This window comes from Lutra lutra, chromosome 3 (assembly GCF_902655055.1).
Source record: "Lutra lutra chromosome 3, mLutLut1.2, whole genome shotgun sequence".
NCBI classification, from domain to species: domain Eukaryota; kingdom Metazoa; phylum Chordata; class Mammalia; order Carnivora; family Mustelidae; genus Lutra; species Lutra lutra.
Window position 1 is genome coordinate 106,401,148 of NC_062280.1, and position 21,260 is coordinate 106,422,407.

Below are 21,260 nucleotides of genomic sequence, written 5' to 3' on the forward strand. Positions count from 1 at the left end.
CTCGCTTACCTGAATGAACACAGAGGCTCTCTTCGAAGGGTCCCATAAAAATTCGACTGCATTCAGCTGGGTCGGGCTGGCCCTGGGGTCCAAGATACCAACAGACAGTGGAATATCTGCACACACACACACACACAAAAGGGCAATCGTCAGCCACTCCCAAAGATTTAGGGAAGGTCCAGATTCCTTCACCATAATTTGCAATGCCCAAAGTTCTGAAAACTGAGTTTCACCCAGCTCATTTGGCAGCAAGCCCAACGTGACCGCCATGAGGCCATTTAGAGTCTTTGTCCCATTCTGGGTCAATGTTTTCTCCTGCTGCAGAAATATCAGTGCACCTGATTGGCTACTGGGAGGCATGACCTGTCACTAGCGGTCTCGGCACCCTGTTTTAAGAATTCTGACCTCCCAGGGGCGCCTGGGTGGCTCAGTGGGTTAAGCCGCTGCCTTCGGCTCAGGTCATGGTCTCAGGGTCCTGGGATCGAGTCCCGCATCGGGCTCTCTGCTCAGCGGGGAGCCTGCTCCCTCCTCTCTCTCTGCCTGCCTCTCTCTCTACTTGTGATCTCTCTCTGTCAAATAAATAAATAAAATCTTTAAAAAAAAAAAAAAAAAAAAAAAAAGAATTCTGACCTCTGAATTCCAAAACCCAACTGGCTTCCAGGGTTCTAGATAAAAGACAACAGACCAGTGCCCAAGACCCCAAACTCAGTTTCTGTTGCCCAACTCTGCAATGCCCATGCTTCCCTCTGTCACAGAGCAAACTCCTTTAAGGCAGGCCCTCTGCAAAACTTTCCCTGTGATCCCTGACTGCAGGCCTTTGAATGAGAGGTCCCCAAGGGCAGGCCTGGGGGAATGGGCAGGTCTGCCAGCTCCCACAGCAGCTCACCCAGGGCAGGAGTGCACTAAGAGCCCTAGGGAGGCATGAGTCCCAAGGCATCCAGGAAGAACCTAATATGCTCGGAGTGCCTGGCACCCCTCTTGGCCAAGAGACTCACCGATGTCCAAAATCCTGTCCCCGGGCCGGCTCCAGCGCCATCCCTCCAGCTGCTGGTGCTCTGTGTACTGCAGCCGGCGGTCGTGGAAAACCACACGGATGATGCTCTAGGGAGGACAGGCCAGGCAGACAGCTGAGTATGGGGACAAGAAGGACCCAAGAGGAACCTCCCATGAAGGCAAATTTCCCACCTTTTAAGACTAAGACCCCCTCCTGCCGGAGCCGTCATTCCCAGCTCTCTGGCTCTGTGTGCTTCTCCCCACTCAGAACCCCAATCACAGACAGTGAGAATGAGGACTATCCCCTTTTCCAGAATACTAAGTGCTTTACATACATGGCTAATCTATACTCCTTTTCATGCAAATGAGACAACTGCTCAGTTAAGTGGCAAAGCCAGGCTCACATCTCAATCTGTCTAACCCAGAGCCTGTTCAGTAAGCCCAGGCCCCTCTAGCTCTCAGAACTGCCTGCCTGACCCTGGCTACTTAGACAACATGCCCCAGGAAACAGGAATCCCTTTCCCAGTCTGGAGCTCTACCCAAACCTCCCAGGCACTCCTGACCCCCACCTCCAGCAAGCCCAGGTTTCCTAACCCCCACCCCTAGCAGGGCCAGGTTCCCAGACCCCCAACAACTCCTAAGGAGGGAGGGCGGCCCCGTAGCCTTACCTTGACATATTTTGTGTTCAGGTCTTGGAAGTCTCCCAGCTTCCGATTCTCCAGCAGTCGGATTTCGTAAGACTGACCTAGAGGGGGATGAATAGGACATTCTCCATTTCTGAGGGGTTTCAGACCTGGGGTTCACCCAGACAGTGGCCTTCTTGACCTCCTCGGTGGCCCACCCAGGCCTCTCGGCCCCAGGGGACAGAGCGAGGAGTCAATGCATGGCCAACTCAGACGGCTAGCTCTCTGGGCCACACACCCCCCCCCACCCCTAGTCTGTCCCCGCCTGGTTGCACCTAGGACATCCCAGGGAGCAAATCACATGTCCCAGAAACAGCACCTCCACAATTTTTGAAGGATTCAACAAAATGTAGTTAACACTAAATTTATGAATGAATGGGGTGCCTGGGTGGCTCAGTGGGTTAAAGCCTCTGCCTTTGGCTCAGGTCATGATCTCAGGGTCCTGGGATCAAGCCCCATATGGGGCTCTCTGCTGGGCGGGGAGCCTGCCTCCCCCCCTCTCTCTGCCTGCCTCTCTGCCTACTTGTGATCTCTGTCAAATAAATAAATAAATAAATCTCCAAAAAAAAAAAAAAAAGAAAAGAAAAGAAAAGAAAAAAAAAACACATTTACAAATGAAACTTCACAGTTCTTTATAAAGGACGCCCGCATTCACCTAGATGGAGAACTCAGCCACCCACTCAAATCCCCGTGAGAGTAAATAAATGATCATACCCTTCCCCAGAGCAGTTAGAGGAATGAGTAAAAGCCTGTTAAACATTGTCCCTAATGCAGAATGAAAAGCATTTTCCAAGTTAGAAGAATTCCATGTATTTAAAGGGTGTGGGATTCTATTTGGTGACACTGCACCAGCGGAGGCTGGTTCAGGAATGTGCACGGGGAAAGGCGCATCCACCTGACAGACACAGCTCCCATCTGTGAACAGCCTGAAGCAAGCAACACGCGTTACCGGGAAGTGAAACACAGTCTGAAGAAATAGGACACGTCACGTTCCTAGACGGGAAGGCCAGTTCTCAAATGATGTCAGTTCTTCCCAAACTAAGGGAGTGCTACGACTCTAAGACACCCGTACATGTGTCATAACTTAATAAAGATGTTTGACAAACTGAGAGAATGACTTAACGATGGTTAAATCTGACTGACTGGCTAAAATTTTTTTTCCTTTTAACTTTGAGATAAGGATAGACTCACAAGAAGTAACAAAAATAGTACAGAAAGGTCTTTAATACCTGTCCCCCAGTGTCCCCAGTGGTGGCAGCCGAGGTAAGTACGGGACACCAGTGGAAACCAGGAAATCAGGAGGAAACCTTGGAAACCAGGAGGCTGACCACGGCACACGGCAGTTCCCACTCAGCTACAGGCCTGACACAGAGCTCCCTGGGGCTTTGCAGGGACTCAACTCACAGCAAATACATTGAGACAAGTCACCAGAGGACTGAAGTCAACTTTCTTAAGGTCTCATGTGAACATGAGTCATACTTATCAGACACTCAACAGGGAAGGACTTTCTGAAAGAAAAACTGGAGGAAAGGGAAATCTACCCATATTACATTCTCTCTCTCTAAACACGCACACACGAATTAAACTTAAATGCAAACAACAGATTAGGAATAGCACAAACCCAGTGGGTAGCAGTTTTAAAACAGCTAAAACAGCCATGATTAGTAAAAACACCATGTTACTGCCTGCGGTGGGTGGAATGCTGCCCCCTTCCCCCAAAAATCTCTCCTACATATCCTCATCTCTAGGACCTATGAGTGTTGTCTTATATTTGGAAAAAGAGTCTCCGCAGATGCAATTAAATTAAGGATATTGAGATGAAGATATTCCTGGATTATCCGAAGGTCCCTAAATCTTTTGACAAGTGTCCTTATAAGAGACACCCGGGGAGACAGAGAGGAGGCAATGTGACCAACAGAGACTGCATCAACACAAGCCAAGGGACACCTGAAGCCCCCAGAAGCTGGAAACTGCAGAGAATGGCGTCTCCCCTAAAGCCCTACCAAGCCACACGGCCCCCTACAGGACTGCCGACTTCTAGCCTCCAGAACTCTAAGAGAATAAACTTCGGGTGCTCTGTGTTAAGCCAACATGTTTACAGTAATTCGTTAAAGCAGCCACAGAAAGCTGGTATACTCCTCCCTGCAACGAATAACAGAATGGGTGAAGAACCTGCAATTCCATCATTCATTCCAAATATTGGCTGACAACAACTACTATGAAACGCCACGTGAATTCTAGGGACTCGGAGATGAGCCAAACAGACACAGGGCTGTGGGTCACAGAGCTTGTCCCCATGGTACTCGCCTGGCTTGGAAATGAGGCTGGCCATGTGCAGAAATACCCACTCAGCCAGTGCCCTTTCCAGCTGCTACCAGCCCATGATAGGACCAGTAGACACAAGGATGTACCGAGTCCCCATCCACCTCAGGACAATGTGCTAGGCACACTTCCTGTCAGAGGGAGGAAGCACAAACCCCAAATTTTTGGCCTGTCCACTTGCCAGCTCAGAAGTTGCAACTCACAGAAGGGTCCTGCTGATCTAACCAACACACTTCTAGCTTTTGAAAAAAGTCAGATTTTTACCATACATTTCCTGGCTCCTAAGCCAACATTCCCTTAACAGCGACGTAAAATGGAGCCTCACACACCCTAACTGGTTTTTCCAGTGTCCTCCACCTTCTTCCTTTCCTTCCAAGGAAAAATGTAGCCAGCTCCAGCATGAGGCCCAAGGCCCAAGTGCTCACCACCGTGGGTTTATGGGTGACCCAGAGCCCAATTAATACTGATCCACAGCTCTGAAGGGCAACCCCAGCTCATGCTAACCGAAGACGACTCCTGCCCCGTCCAGGGCACTTTCTTGAGCTTGAATACAGAGTCTGGAATCAGTGCTAGTTAAGTGGGGTCCTAGGTCAGGGGCTAGGCCTCTACCTGCTGTGGAGACCTGACCCATGTGCTTCCTCACTGCCTCTGCCACCACCCGTCCTTGTCCCTTCTTCCTGTGTGCACACATTCTGGAGCCCCTCCCTCCCTGCCTGCCTCGAAGCCAACACTGCTAGGGCCAGGCCCACCTCCCCAAGCCCAGCTCTCACACAGGATGGTGCCATCAGAAGGCCATGGCCCCTGCTCACACACACTGATGAGCAAGGTCACCAAAGTAGAACTGACCCGGGGGACAGGGGCACCTCTCTGCTCGGCCAGCATCATTGTGGGACATAGGTGGGAGCTACGGAGAGTGGGCTCTGGGAAGGCAGAGTATGTCTGTTCTGCTCACCACTGCACTGTTGACACACAGCAGGGATCACCAAGTGTGCAAACATGATTTCATATTCTTTACCATGCTGTTCTGTGCTACGACCATAGGGTTTGCAAACCTAAGACCCAGTCTCGCCTTCAAAGGCAGCAGTCTTCTGGAGTGTACCATACCACACAGGAAAAGCACTTACATAGGACAGAATTTGGAAAATCTGTCTAAGAGACAACAAAGATCCAAAGTTGGGCAACACTCACAGAGAATGGGGAGGGAGGAAGGGTGACAAAGGTTTGAATCAGGAGATAACGCTGGAGATGGACTTTGAAGAGTGTGCAGGACTTCTATAGTGGAGGGGATGAATGAATGAGCAAGTAATCCCAAGCAAAGCTGAGGCAAGGTGGTGGGAGGGGAAAGGCGTGCCTCTGGGGAGCAAGAAGTAGCAGCTTCCATTCACTGGGTGCTTACATAATGGCAAAGTCCTGCTTGGGATTAACTCACCCGAACCTAAGCATAAGTCAATAGCTTGAGACCGGGGCAGCTTAGGATCGTGAGCCCCACTGAGAGGAGGCAGCAGAGGGTCAGAGAGACTACCTGACTTGGGCAAGCTTGCACAACTAGGAAGTGGCAGAGCCAGGAGCAGAAGCAGTCTTGTTTCCAGAACCTACCACATTCTCCCTGGTGGGGATCATTTGCTGGGCAGAGGCCATCTGTAGTTCTACATGATTCTCTCTCAACTTCTCCCTTCTGGACGGTATCAGGTTCCCTGCTGCATCCGGACCGAAGTTTGCCTACAGCATCTCATGGCATAGAAACCTTCCCCATCCCAGGACAAGACAGGTTTTTTTCCATCCTTCCTTCTTTTCTCTAGGATTAGCAATAAAGAGGATTCCTAGGATGACCAAGTCAACCTGCTGGGTGATCCTGGATATAGCATGTTGGCTCCATTTCCTAGTCTGTAAAATATTCTGTTTCCCAGGGCACCTGACTGGGTCAGTCAGTTAAGCATCTGTCATCGGTTCAGGTCATGATCCTGGGGGTCCTGGGATTGAGCCCTGTGTCAGGTTCCTGGCTCAGCAGGGAGTCTGCTTCTCTCTCCTCTCTACCCATCCCTCTCATGTTCTTTCTCTCTCAAATAAATAAATAAAATCTTTTTTAAAATCCTATAAAAAATAGTCTGGTTCCCACATTCTAAATAACAATCTGGGAAGAAAAACAGGTACTACAGGAAATGAGAGGAAAAGCCTGTTCTAATTTTCCGAATTATAAAATGTGGCAAAAGAAAAAGAAGTTGGTCCTAAAATCAAGGAAATAGGGTAGTAAGTAACTGTCATTTAGTTTCTGTACAGTTACATGTCAGAACACTGCCAAGCACGGCCCATTATGTGCACTATTTGATTTAGTTCTCTCAAGAGTCCTAGGAGGAAAACCCATTACTGCCCCCATATTACTGATGAGGAAATTAAAATTAAGGTCCAGAGAGGTTAAGAATCTTGGTGAAGATCCAAGGTGGGTCTGTCAGACTCCAAAGACTGATCACTTAGCCGAACTACTGCATACAATCTCCAGCGGCTTCACAGGTCCCTTCTGATTCTAACATTCAAGGAGTCCGTATGCTTCCTCCTGAATTTCTTCATATTCATCTTATCTTATGACCCTCCCTCTCCCACACACTTAAAGCCTCCCCTTCCCTTACAGCTCAAATCCCAAATCCCTTCTGACCTCAGTTCCCAGAAGTCAGATGCACCTTCGAAGTCTGGTGGACACAGAACCACACTGTGGCGTAATGTCTGGTACTTGTTTCCTCATGATCAACTAGTCTCCCTGAAACACATATTCCTATTCCATTTAAAATACTCCAAAGAGATAAGCTTACAGAACCTAAAACTGTGTCGTTTTTGGCATGGAAACGAACAGATCAAAAGAAAAGAATAAACCCAGAAACAGACTTTTAGATACTTGGAACTTGATCTAGGACAGTGAGAAAAAAAACACAGATTTTTTTTTTTTAAGATTTTTATTTATTTATTTATTTGTTTGACAGACAGAAGGGGAGCAGGGGGAGTGGGAGAGAGAGAAGTTGGCTTCCCACCTAGCAGGGAGCCCCAATGCAGGGATCATGACCTGAGCCAAAGACAGACACTTAACACCTGAGCTACCCAGATACTCCAAAACACAGACTTTTTAACAAGTGTGGGATATCTATTTGGGGGGAAAAAAATCCCTACCACACACCATGTATAATAAATTAATTCTAGGGGCGCCTGGGTGGCTCAGTGGGTTAAGCCTCTGCCTTTGGCTCAGGTCATGATCTCAGGGTCCTGGGATCGAGTCCCACATCAGGCTCTCTGCTCAGCGGGGAGCCTGCTTCCTACTCTCTGTCTGCCTGTCTCTCTGCCTATTTGTAATCTCTCTGTCAAATAAATAATAAATAAATTAAAAATCTTTTAAAAAAATTAATTCTATGAAAGAAAACCATAAAATAAAAGCAAAACCTTAACATTTCTAAAGAAAATATGAGATTCCTTCATGACTATGGGGTAGGAAATGATTTTTTGAAGTAGACACAAATACACAAAAGGAAAAATTATGTCCGTTTTGTTATACAGAAAACAATGCTAAAATTTATACTGAGACACTTGTGAAAATGCCAGGGGTGGGGTGCCTGGGTTGCTCAGTTGGCTGAGCGTCTGACTCTTGGTTTCAGCTCAGGTCATGATCCCAGGCTTGTGGAATCAAGCCCCACATCATGCTCATGCTCAGTATGGACTTTGCTTGTCCCTCTCCTCTGCTCCTCCCCCACACACTCATGGTCTCTCTCTCCCTCCCTCCCTCAGATCAATCTTAAAAAAGAAGTAAAAGGAAAGGGAAAGGGAAAAGCTGAAAAGGCAGAGGAGAGGAGAGGGGAGGGGAGGAGAGCGGGAAGAAGGGAGGGAAGAAAAGGGAAGGAGGGAAGGAAAAATAAATGCCAGGGGCGCTTTTAACAATTACACAGTCTCTTTAAGTGGAATGACCTGGAAAACTGAGCCATAATAATCACCTTATGGAAAGAGAAAATAATCAAGACACACACAAAGAGATGCTGGTCTCTACAAGCAGGCAGGATAAGCAAAGTAAGGTAAGATACCATCTTACATCCACTGGAGGGGTAAAAATTACATTCTGACAGTATAAAGCATTGATTACAATGCAGAGAATGGGTATTCTCAGGCACTGTTGACAAAGAGTATTATATTGATATAACCATTTTGGAGAAGTCTGGCAAGAAAGAGTTTCATTAAGGATATACAAACCCTTCAGTCAGGCAAATCCTATTCCAGGGGCATAGCCTAACGAAGCGCCTGATGTGTGTTAGGAGACAGACAAAAATTGCTCCCCACAACCTCACTCATCATGGGGAAAAACTGTCAACAACCTATATATCCAGTACGAGGAAAAGAGATACGGTAATTCTTTTATTTGATTTAGAATGAGTTTCATTCTAACTGCACACAGCATTTAAAATGAGCACTCCATGCAGATGAGTAGAGAGACATACCAACACGGAGAAATCTCAAGAGTCGTAGTATTAAGCAAAGAAAGTAGGTACATGGTAAAGACACCTGGCTGGTTCAGTCAGTACAGCATGCGACTCTTGATCTCAAGGCTGTTAGGTTCAAGACCCACAATGGGTGTAGAGATTACTTAAAAATAATTTTTTTAAAAGGTTTATGGGGACACATAAGAAACTACTCATGTAAACTCTGAAGACAAAAAAAAAATGATGCTGTTAGTTTTTATGGCTAACTACACAAGGAAGTAAAACATTTAAGAATCTGCATGGAGATTCCAACCCACAACATTTCAAACCAACACCAACTTCACAAGGGGTTTTTGCTTCCAAGGAGGGAGGAAAGGCTTCAGAAAGAGGTGAGGTCAGAAGCAAATTTGGCAAGGCTGAATGAAAACTACGTTGGGCACATGAGTATTTGTTCTCTTGTCCTGTGTAGTATTCAATCGATATGAAATCCCTACACACACACACACACACACACACACACACACACACACACACACACGACTGAGTGGCAGAAGGACACTTGGGGTGGCTGTCATCTGCACTGCGTCCCTTGGACCCCAACACCGGGCAGTCACGGCGCCTGCCCCACCCCCCACCCATGCAGTGTCAGTGACGTGCCGCACAGAGGATGTTCAGAGACACTGGCAGGCAGAGCCTTGACCGCACTCATTTATTTACACACCACTCCCCAATTCTGGCACTCAAATAAACTGCCTGTAAGTAATGAGCCTATTTACTTAATCAACCCACTTTTTAGTTTTTAAAACTGTGTACCGTAGCTGCGCACAGAAAATCATCAGCACTTACCATAAATAAATAGCAACTGAAAAATGAGAGAGAGAGATGCATCTCCCACGGTTCTTCTGCATACTCCCCTAATTCCTAGGGAAGCCAGTCAGCACCACCCAGATTTGGAGCCTGGGCTCATAGCTAGACCCACCACTGAATCACTCCACTTGTGAGCCTCAGTTTCCCCATCTCCACAATGTGGACAACATGGTGCTTAAGGCAGAGGGCTGTTAGGAGGCCCTCACCCGGCAGTGAGCCGTGCACAGGTCTAGGGCTGGATCTCAGACCTCCCAGCGGTGAGAATGCTGGCAGACAGCACACCGCGGCAGGGCCTGCCAGCTGGTGGTGGTCCCTTCTTCAGCCTCCCCCAAAGCCATCAGGGCAATTCCCTCTGCCCCGGACCCATGTTCTATGTTGGAGCTGCTCAAGGCCTTTTAAAAGCCAGCGGGAAGGAGCCCCAGGGTCAGCACCTGAAGATCCACACTAGGCCTCAGCAGGCAGCCCCCAGGCTAGCCCAGCCCAGCCCAGCCCAGCCCAGAGAAGCTGAGGTCCCAGGAGCTGCCTGAGCTGAAGGAGGGGAGGTCACAGGCTCCACATCCCCCTCCCCACCCTGACCCACAGAGCCTCGGTGAGCCCTCCCACCTTGGCACTCCAGCTTTAGTCCTCAGGAGCAGTGAGGGGCCCCTCAGCTGGCCTGAGGCTCAGTAGGGTGCTGGGCCACATCCCCAAGAATGGTTTGGACCCTGCCAACGGCCCCGATGCCATTCCCAGGGGTGTAGAATCTTTCCTCTAGTGCAACCTTAAGACTATGGCCAGCCTCGGCCCCTTACCCTTCCTCACCTCCACCTCACACCAGAAACAGCAGAAATGGAAGAAGGAGGGCAAGGACAATATGGCATAGAACAGAAACCTGTTCCCCCAGAAGAGATGTGGCCACTTCACACTGCGCCCAGTCCGGACAAGTGCTCAACAGACCTTCGTTTTCTCTCTCTTCCCTCACAAGCCGTAATTTCTAATACCTTCTAGCTCAGACATCAGCCAACTTCCTCCCCGAAGGGCCAGACAGTAACTAGGTTCCGCCTCATGGGCCATAGGATAATCTGTCACAACTCCTTGACTCTGCCAATGTAACACGGAAGCAGCCATAAACATGGGAATGAAGGGGTGTGGGCTGTATTCCAATACAACTTTATTTATAGACATTGAAATCTGAATTCTTATATAACGTTCACTTTTTCTGCTGGTCTCTTCCTCCCAACTTCTTCTGAGGCTTTTGCAGCTTTGCCCCTTGGCTTTCCTGCACAATGCCTAAGTCAGAGCTCCTTGACTGGACCGGAAGCTCTGAAGGAGAGAACAGCTACTCATTTACCTGAACCGGGTGTGTGCACACACACACACACACACACACACACACACACACAAACACACACACACACATCCCACCACCACCACCACCACCACAGCACTGGCACGGGACAGGCTTGTAATTAATGGTGGCAGAATTTGATACTAAATTCCCTAAAGCAGGTAACAGAGCTAGAACTATTCAGCCAAAACAAGAAGAACGTGAAGACATGTAAGCCTCCCTGGTCAAAGAAATGCCAAGTGGCAGTAATACCAAGCCGATTTCATGTATCAGACTGCCAAAACTGTGACTGCTAGCGTCCCCACACGACAAAATACAGGGCAGCCCACACACGTGCTGGAGATGGGAGCCTCCTGGACATTTTGACATACCCATCAATACTGAAGATACACACAGTCTATGACAGAAATGCCCCATTAAAAACTTGCTGAATAATACTCACACGTGATTACACTTTTTTTAAAATATTCTACACATCCCTTTATTATCTGAGCCTAAGATAACGCATCTCACAGTAGATAGAAAAGGACCCTTCCCAGGGCACCTGGGTGGCTCAGTGGGTTAAAGCCTCTACCTCTGGCTCAGGTCATGATCCCAGAGTCCTGGGATCGAGCCCCACATCAGGCTCTCTGCTCGCCGGGGAGCCTGCTTCCTCCTCTCTCTCTGCCTGCCTCTCTACCTACCTGTGATCTCTGTCAAATAAATAAATAGAATCTTAAAAAAAAAAAAAAAGAAAGAAAGAAAGAAAGGAAAGGATCCCTACGTCTTAGATTTTTTTTTTTTAAGATTTTATTTATTTGACAGAGACACAATCAGAGAGGGAACACAACCAGGGGGAGTGAGAGAGAGAGAAGCAGTCTCCCCACTAAGCAGGGAACTTGATGTGGGGCTCGAACCCAGGACCCTGGGATCACGACCTGATCCAAAGGCAGATGCTTAACGACTGAGCCACCCATGCAGCCCCTTTCCCTCTTAAATTCTATACATCTTAAGCATTAACTTTGTGGAAGACGGAATATACAACACGTGAATTTGAAAAACATACAAGACAAAGAGTAGAGAGTGCCTCGTACTGTTCCAGACATGTAACAGATACATCCCCAGTGACAGTGATTAGTATTTTTTCTTCGTCTGTCAGGCCAGTACCCAATACCCAACCAGAGAGACAGGCATTTGGGGAAAACAGTCTTTATCCACCAAGCAGAACACCAAACACGTGCAGATGAGGGAAGATACGGGGAGGTTCCTTCAAGGAGGGAGACCACCCTGAAAACCCACAGGACAATATGACTGTGCCCATTTTAGAGGTGAGAATACCAAGGTCTAGAGAGGTAATGATGTGCCCCAGGTGACGCCGCAAGTTAATGGCAAAAACTCAGCAGCCTGTGACCTGGCCTAGGACAAGAGACGGGAGGGCAGCTGGGGTCAGGTCAGATGCCCTGGAGTTGAGCCTGGACCTTCCCACGTCCTGGCAAATTCTCGAACCTCCCTGCATCTTCCCCTCATCTGCGAATGGTTGTGCGATTAAAGGAGAGAGTGCGCCTCCGGCCTGGCACACAGTGAGCCCTCCACGCGCTCCACCAGCACTGGCCACCACCAGCACTTGCAAAGGAGCACGAGACAGGCTCCCAGGCTCTCAGCCCCATCCCTGCACTTCCCACCGTATTCAGCTGTAACACAGATGGGCCCCTCCAGCCCTCAGGACAGCTCCACACACCCAGGGACCCGGCCACCCAAGGCCACCCAAGGCCACCCAAGGTCACACAGTCAGGAGGCAACCCAAGTGGGACCCGACCTGGGACTCCACCAGGGCCACCTGTCTCTTCCCGGCTGTCTGGGGGAGGAGCGGGTAGGGACAGCTGCCCAGAGCAGGCCCCACCCTGCCTGCCTCCCCCGGGGCCCTGCCTGCTGGTGCCCTGACTGAGCAGTGGTGCCCTGGCTGAGCAGCTCTGCCCAGCGAGCGGAACCCTGCGCAGGGCCTCCTGCCCGGATCACGGTGTTCCCAAGAACAAGAGGCAATTGCCCGGGGCCGGCCAAGATTTAAGGCTTGTTTACTTTCCAACAGTTACTGCTTTGGGTAATTAATGCTACATAAAACACGATGGAGGTTATCACTGCCTCAGAGGTGGGAGTGCTGGCCACCACCAACGCTGTAATCCCGACAGGTGCAGGGAGCCCAAGTCCGCTTACATGGGGCCCGGCACAGGGCGCTTGTCCCATCCCCTCCTGTGTGTGCTATCGTGCGCATGTGTCAGCACGGAGCACTCAACACCGGCAGGCTTCCATGAAAAGGCTTTGCCATCCACACACTCAGGTCTTGATCGTGATGGCCTGCTGCCTGTGTGACCTTGGGCAGGGCACTTAACCTCACAGCCACTGCAGTCAGGGACCAGGCACCCTGCCCAGCACACAATGGTTCCCTTCCATACGGACAGTAAGTATGTGTGTGTATATACAGAAGTAAAGGTCTCCATGTCTCAGGAACTCTCCAGAGAAGGGACTGCTCCCAGGGCTGGAGCAGGGAAAATGCAAGATGCTCGTCTCATCTCCGGCATCTTGCAAGTGCCGAAATCGAGGACAGCCTCAGAAAAAGGACAGAGGCACGTCAAGGCAACACAGAGGCCAATCTGAAGGAGCTCCCACCAGCCACTGCTGGAACAAACTGGGCAAGAACAGAGAAACAATGATGCTGAGTTTTAACACAGGGAATAAAATAAATATTCTCAAGTCCATACTGATGTAATAAATAAGTGAATGCATAAATTAATGGTAAAGAAGAAAAAGCTCCTTCTTATAGGAGCGTTCTATATGCTAGGAAAGGGATGCAGAAAAAGAGACATAAACAGAAAATGACCACTAAGCAAATGCTACACTAAAAACTGATGCAAAAAATGACCAATTACTGGGTGCCACAATAGTGGGCACAGGTTTGAGGATAATCAAGACATCAGCATAGTCTCCAATTATTCTCCCCACCCCAAGATATTTATTGATTACAAAGGGGAAAATACCAACTTTGCAGCGAAGAAACCTAGCAGCCCCCCTTAAGTCACCAAGGTTAGCACCACCAGCCAGGAGACCAGCATCACGAGCCCCTGTAAACGATGCACCAGCTGGGGCACAACGCCAGTTCTGCAGCATCCTTCCCAAAAAGGCAAACCTCAATCTCACTATTTAAAAACATCAGACAAACCAAAATTGAAGGCATTCTAGCAAATAACTAAGCAGTAAAAGCACCAGTAAGCACTCTTTAAGCATGAAGGTCATGGAAGACAAGGGAAGACTAAGGGATTGTCACTGATTACAGGGGACTAAAGGGACAGGACAACAAAATGCCACACGAAGGGTGCCTGGGGGGCTCAGTCATTTAAGTGTCCGACTCTTCATTCAGCTCAGGTGGTGATCTCAGGATCATGAGACCAAGGCAGTGACGCTGGGGCTCGTGCTCAGCAGAGAGTCTGCTTCTCTCCCTCTCCCTCACCACCCCGCACTCTCTCTCAAATAAGTATTTTTTTAAATGCCATGTGAAATCCTGACTTGGATCCTGAGCAGAAAAGGGACAGCACTAGAGACACTGGTAAAGTGTAAGACTGTATTCCACCAATGTAAGTACCCGGTTTCAACCACGACCATGTTTGTATATGATATTTTATGGGAAGCTAGGCAAAGGGTACCTTTAAGAATCCTGGTACTGTTTGACACTTTGTTTGTACCTCTTAATCCCCGTTGACACTTTAAGTATAAAATTATTCTCTTCTCCCTCCCCAAAACACTCTGGATGCCCGAGTTCCCCCGAACTGTGGACAGCAGACCTAGGTGAGACCCAGGGATGGTCTCGCTCATAAGCACTGCTGGCTGATTCTAAACCAGGGTCCTCTGGGCCCTGGGACATTTGCTAAGCATTTTCTAAAAAATGCCTGATATGCTCTCAGTACTGGGCATAGTATCTCTTTTTTCTATTTTGTTTCCTATTTGGTTATTGTTGGTTCACAGGAAATTCACTAATTTGTATGTTGAGCTTGTATCCAGCTACACTGCTGAACTGAATCCTGAATCTATTATAATGAGCAATATTTAAGTGCAGACTGTCAACCCAGTTTGAGTTAACTAGTAAATTTGATGGTAAGGTAAATTAAATGGTAACTGCATACGGTTCAACGTAATACAAAGATTCTTGCAGATTAATAAGCAAAAGAACAACAGAAAAATGAGCAATGGATATAAATGGCCAGTTTTTTGTGAAAGAAATGTAAATGAACATGTAAAAAGATGTTCAGTCACACCCACAATACTTATTAGAAATTAAGTAAATGCAAATTAAAATAAGGAGCTTGGGGTGCCTAGTTGGCTCAGCTGGTTAAGCATCCAACTCTTGATCTCAGCTCAGGTCTTCACCTCAGGGGCCCAAGTTCAAACTCCATGTTGGGCTCCATGCCCATGGAGCCTACTTAGAAAAACATAAAAATAAAAAATAAAGCAAGGAGCTTACTTCCTATGTGCATAGAATGGTTTGAAAGGTTGACAACCCAGAGCCCAGACATGGATGTAGAGAAACAGGCACCCTCCTGCTCAGGTGCTAAGGATATGAACGTAAATTACTAGAACAAAGGACAGTAAAGAGTAGAAATCCCAATCTCTAAGATAAGGTCAGAACTGTGACTCACTCGGGCACCTCCCTCTGAGCCCTGCCCTGCACCACATCCTGGGCTGAGGTGTTCACGTGCCCTTTATTGGCCAAGATTTTGGAGGTAGGAGCCAGACTTCCTGGTCATTCACATTCCGACCCCCTGACACCTGGCCCTGAACAGCCCCATTTTGTGTCTCAGCCTCTGGTGAGATGAAGGACTTTGCAGTCCCTGTTCATGCAGCCCCAAGACAACCTGGGCCTCTTCTCTCCCCTTACCCACCCAGGCCTTCCAGAAGAGCCTGCATCTAGGACTGAGCTCCAGGAACAAACTATTCCACTTCAGCCTCTGCTTACAGGGTGGAGAAAGGGAGAGGGTGGGAGCAGCCATGCTTACCGAGAGGCCAGCTCTCGGGCCACATCCCTGCCAGGTGAGCAGGAGACCTGGCCAGGCCAACCGTTCCTTCCCTGAGAATGCCAAACCAGAGCCAGGGAAATGACAGCACCGGCCCCTCTGGGTGGCTAGGCTGAGGATTTATATTCTCAGAAGCTCTTGGTGGTCTTACCGTCTGCCCTCTGGCTATGGAAGCAAGGAAGTTGGGAGGCACAGAGAAATAAGGCAGATCCCCAGAGAAAAACAGCCAAGAGAGTCACAGAATTCTCATGGTATTCAAGCCTCTGGCTTTAGTTTGCTCCTGTGGCCTGGCTCTAGCCATGCCTTGAGGTTCCCTGCTCTGTGATGCTGGCAGACGGCCAACAGTGGCCACCAGAAGAGACCTTATACCATCCAAGAGATGGCCAATGACAAGTGCCGGAAGGGGGGAACCAAACCTACATCCTCCTAGCAACACAACAGGGGGCAACTGCTCTGGGAAATGGTCTGGCCGTTCCTCTAAAAGTTAAACGGAATCCCGGTAGGACCCAGAAATTCTGCTCCTAGATACATTCACAAGGGAAATGGAAATACAGGTCCACGCAAACACTTGCACGTGAATGTTTACAGTAGCCTGTTCGTAACAGGCTAAGAGGCGGAAACAACCCAAACACCCACTCACCAAAGAATGGATGATTAATATCAGGTGTGCCCGTACCATGGAGTATTATTCAGCAATGAAAAAGAATGCAGTTCTGAATCAAGCTACAGCATGGATGGCCCTTGAAAACATTACGCTAGGAGTGCCTGGCTGGCTCAGGTGCTGCAGTGTGCGACTCTTAATCTCAGGGTCGTTGAGTTCCGGTCCCACACTGGGTCTATGCAGAGATGACTTAAATATCAAATCCTTAAAAAAAAAAAATTATGCTAAGTGAAGGAAGTCAGTCATAAAAGACCGCCATTTGTACAATGCCATTTATATGAAGTATTCTCAACAGGCAACTTCTTAGAAAGCAGCGAGTGGCTGCCTCTGGCTGGGGGAGGGGAGGAGGGAGATAACGAAGACCAACTGCTTGCTAATAGGTACAGAGCTTCTTTTAAGAGGGACAAAGTGTTCTTAAATTAGTGGTAGTGGTGGTGTCATATGTGTAGTTGAATATATTTAAAGCTGAGGATTGTGTACTTTAAATGGGTGGATTATATGGTATGTGAATTGCATCCCAATAAAACTGTAAAAACAGAGACCAGATTGAAGTACCACTCTGTGACCTGGGGCAAGTGACACAGCCTCTTCTCTGGGCCTCAGTTTACTCACCTATAACACAGGGGGAGATTAGGCTAGATCAGCACTTTTCAAACTTTAATATGTGTCCTAAATGATCCATTAACTTATTAATAGTGCAGGTTCTAATTCAGTTGTCCTGCAGTAGACCCAAGATTCTTTTTTTTTTTTTTTTTTTAAGATTTTTATGAGAGAGAGAGAGCGCACAAGCAGGGGGAGCAGCAGGCAGAGGGAGAAGCATGCTCGCCAGTGAGCAAGGAGCCTGATGTGAGACTCAATCCCAGGTCCCTGGGATCATGACCTGAGCCCACGGCAGACACTTAACCAACTAAGCCACCCAGGCATGCCAAGATTCTTTATTTGTAACAAGCTTTCAGATGATGCTGGTTCATGGAGCACATTTTCAGTAGCAAGGCAGAGATGAGATCTTTGGCCTCTCAACCCTAATTCCTTTAGAAATCAACTCTTTGCCCACCTCTGTGAATTCAAGAGCATGTGCAGTCCTTCCCATTTAAGACTCATAGGGTCTTCTAACCAGCCACATGGAAGCTTCTGGGGCATGAACACTGGCTAGAGTGGCAGAAAAGATTAACAACCTCCCAAGTCTGCTTGAGCAGAGAGCACTCAGCTGGGCACAGGTGAGGTTCTCAAGCTACAAGCCAAGAGTTGGGCAGGACCCACATTTGCCCTGCAAGATCCAATCCCCTGTTTCTAGAAAGGAGGAGGTGGAGAACAGCAATGCTCTCAACACAGTGGCAAACAAACCCTTGCACACCTAAGCATCAATCTTTGGGGTACTTAGTGAAAAGCCATTCCTGCCCTACCCATTTTTGTCACAGTAGGAACCATTAACTCCAAGAGCCTCTGACGCTGATGACCCAAGGACCAAATACCACCCTTCAGCTACTCCTGAGAGAAGACAGGATTAAACTTGAAGATAACGTCAAGGGCACACTATACATGCTGACAAGTTGATGTTTTCCTCCAGACCTCAGTTTCCCCATCAATAAGGGTTGAATAAGATGCCCCTCAAGGTACCCATGGGTGAAAGCAGAAGGTAGGAAGAAAGACCACCTGGCCATCTCTGGCCTCCAACCAAGATAACACCAACCCACCCAAGCAATGCGTCTCTTTGCTGGAGAGCTTTGCAAGAAGAGTAACCAACAGGGACCTGATGGAGGGACACAGAGCCCTGAGAAATATGAGGTAGGAACACCAGTTTCTAAGTAAGACCAAGAAAATTTTTCCATCTCCCAGTGACCTCTACAGACTCTGAAACTGTCAAGCCCAGGGCTGGCGGGGGAGAGTTCTGGGCTCACACCTGGCCCTGTCCTAGCAGGATGACGAGCCAGAAACGTTTCATCTTTACTTGGGCCTCCTTCCTTCTCTTGTGAAATAAAGGGGTTAGAACAATCATAGCAGCTACTTGGGTGGGGGGGGCTCCTTTGAAACCAGATGAATGCAAAACACCTTCATTCAGAGCAGAGAATCTGCACACATTCTTCTAAGTCATAATTCTAACCATAGTTCAGTGGCCCCCAAAACCTGACTCAGGGGCCATTTTGCAAAGAACGAAGTGGTTCTTCCTACCTGGCCTACCTTCCTGCTCTCCTCCCCTCTGAACAGCCATGGGGAGGGAACGGCCAAACGTAGCAGCGGCAGGTATTCACATTTACTGAGACCCAGGGATCTGGTGGCATTTCAGTAGGATTACCTTCCTACAGCGTACCACACAAGCTCTAACCTTTTCCACCTGTGCGTTGGCCAGAGCAAAGTCCGTTAACCCCGGTACCCATCCCTCAGCCTCACTGATGGTCTGTTCCCACTGCCAAGCACTTGTTGGCTTTAGGGGTAGGACACTCAGGGCCCTGGCTGGCAGCTATAGCCCAGAGGCAGACCGCAGTGCCCTCGGGGGGCCAGGGAGAATCCGCCAGTGTCCACAGAAGTGTCAGGGCTGCTGGCCACGTGGCAGCTGGGCAGTGCTCTGATGAGCTGGTCTGAATTATGGGCACAAGGATCAAGTCTGTTTGGGTGCCCCCTGGAAAGTGTGGTTATGTGCTACTTTGATTTTACACTCAAGCAAGGTACACTGCAGGAAACAAGCTAGCCCAAAGATTTTCTGCCCAAGTGAAAGAATTTGTCAAGTCGGTGAGCAGATGAACTGTATTATGGAAGCCTGCCAGGCCCTCCCTGCAGTGGGTGGGACAAGTCCTCCTGCCTGGCAGCACATGGCAAAGATACAGACAGCTGCACCTCTTCACTGGGAACAGGGCAGACCTCCCTGAGAGCAGAAAAGCGAGTCCCCCAGAATTTCATCCCATGGAGTGATGACGGCTTGCCTGGAAGGACAGACATGGTCACTCACAGAGACATCAATACCCTTCTAGTCCCAAGTGACTGAGGCCAAAAACACCTTAAAGACATCTCCAAAGAACGCTAAACATCGATGGAAAGAATGAACAGTTCTGATGCAATTGGTCAGCTTTAGGAAAGCCAAAAGCATCCTTGCCCACGGAGACGCTAAAGAAGAGAAAAGAGGGCAGCAGAAAGAATAAAGTGACCGCGGGGCGCCTGGGTGGCTCAGTGGGTTCAGCATCTGACTCTTGGTTTTGGCTCAGGCCATGATCTCAGGGTTGAGGGATCCAGCCCCACATGGGGCTTCCTGCTCAGGGAGGGAGTCTGACTGAGATTCTCTCTCCCTCTGCCCCTCCCCTCCCCCTACTCCCCAACCCCCATGCACTTGAGAGCCATTTCTCTCAAATAAAATAAATCTTTAAAAAAAAAAAAAAAAGGGAGGGGCACCTGGATGGCTCAGTCAGCTGAGCATCTGCCTTCCACTTAGGTCATGATCCTGGAGTCCTGGGATGGAGCCCGTGTCTTCCTTCCCCTGCTTCTCCATCTCCTCTGGCCCTCAGTCCTCCAGCCCCCACCCAGCCTCATGCACTCCTGCACTCTCTCTCTACAAATAAAATCTTTAAAAAAATAAAAAATAAATAAAAGAATAAAGTGACCACACACCCACACACAAAGAGAACAGAAGAGGGATGATAAAGGGAGCCAGCTACAATCTCTGAGATGATCCCCCCCTCCTTAGAGAAGATTACAGGAATGACAGCAATGTGGCATCCGGCAGAAAGTCAGAAAACAGATACCAAGATGATCAGAGGTCATTTTGAAGAAACTCAACGACGCTATTAACAACGTTTCCCTAAAAGGTCTAGAGAGAGAAAACCCCGAGTACTTCACAAGGGACATGATGAAAACCGCGCACCTAGCACGTGTAGTTCAAAGCATCTGCCTGCAATGTGGAAATGGGGTGGTGGGGTTGGGGAGGCACGACAACACACCACAGGACCTGGGAGAGCTCCAGCTGCCCCAACACCCTCACATGCACTCTGCAGAGAACCATGGGGAAAGGCACGTGCTGCTGAGAACCAGGGAAGCTTCCCTAGGTGCACAAGAAGGGTCAGGAAGACGGTCAGAGACCTGGAGAAATCCACGGTGGATCAGCTCCCGTGCGCCAACAGCTCAGCAAATGGGCTGGTGGTTGTGCAGACAGAGAAAGCTCCGTCCTGGAAGAAAACAAATGGCTGAATTCAAGTCCAAGAGGTAGCTTTTTTCAAGCAGCTCCTTGGCGACCGCTCTTCCACAGGCAGCCCAGGGCGGCGCCCAAGGTCACCTACTAAATGAACCTTGCTCTGTCCTCTGGGGCCTCGCTGACCCCAGAGGACAGAGCAAGTGTGCCTTTCATATGCAAATCAACCAATCAGACAAGACACCACACCACACCGCCTCCTCCAAGGGCTTTAGCCCACCCCGTCCCCACCTGAACAACTCCAGGGCCAGGGACCAACGGGACAGGCCCTAGGCCCCAGAGCCATTCCTAGACCTCTTTGCTCAGCCTCACCCATTCCTTCCCCTGGACACAACAGAGGCTCTCGTCCAAGTCTCCCCCTCAATCTCTCTGCCTCTCAACCCACCCTGGTGCTTCCCTGTGGAGCCCTGCATGGAGGGTGCCCCCTCCTCTGGAGAGCAGGAACAAACACGCTATCTTTCAATGGCAATTGTCTCCTTATCTGTCGGCCTCACAATGCCTGAAAAACAAGAAAACCTGCATTGTAAATCGATTTGGCCATGCCCCAGCATCGTCCCCCTCGGGAACTGGAGGGGTCAGCCGGGAAGGTGGGACCCAGGGTGCTGGGCAGAATGGACCCGCAGGGCCATCCTCTGAGCCCCTGCAAGCGTGGCAGGGGCATCTGAGCCGTCTTCCTGCTCTCAATGCACTCTGAGCCCTAAGTCCTCTAATTGTGTCCCCAACATGAGGCTGCATTGTTCTCCTTT

The 21,260-nt window shown here is 49.0% G+C and overlaps 1 protein-coding gene across 2 annotated transcripts in view; it reads right to left on the reverse strand.

Moving 5' to 3' along the window:
- TFCP2L1 (transcription factor CP2 like 1) overlaps positions 1-21,260 on the reverse strand; it is a 57,781-nt gene that overhangs the window by 21,574 nt on the left and 14,947 nt on the right. For both annotated transcript variants that reach the window (XM_047722628.1, XM_047722629.1), the window contains 3 exons: positions 1,662-1,738; positions 996-1,101; positions 10-116 (listed from right to left, as the gene is read on the reverse strand). In XM_047722628.1, the coding sequence (XP_047578584.1) occupies positions 10-116; positions 996-1,101; positions 1,662-1,738 (290 nt within the window). The remainder of the gene's footprint in view (positions 1-9; positions 117-995; positions 1,102-1,661; positions 1,739-21,260) is intronic.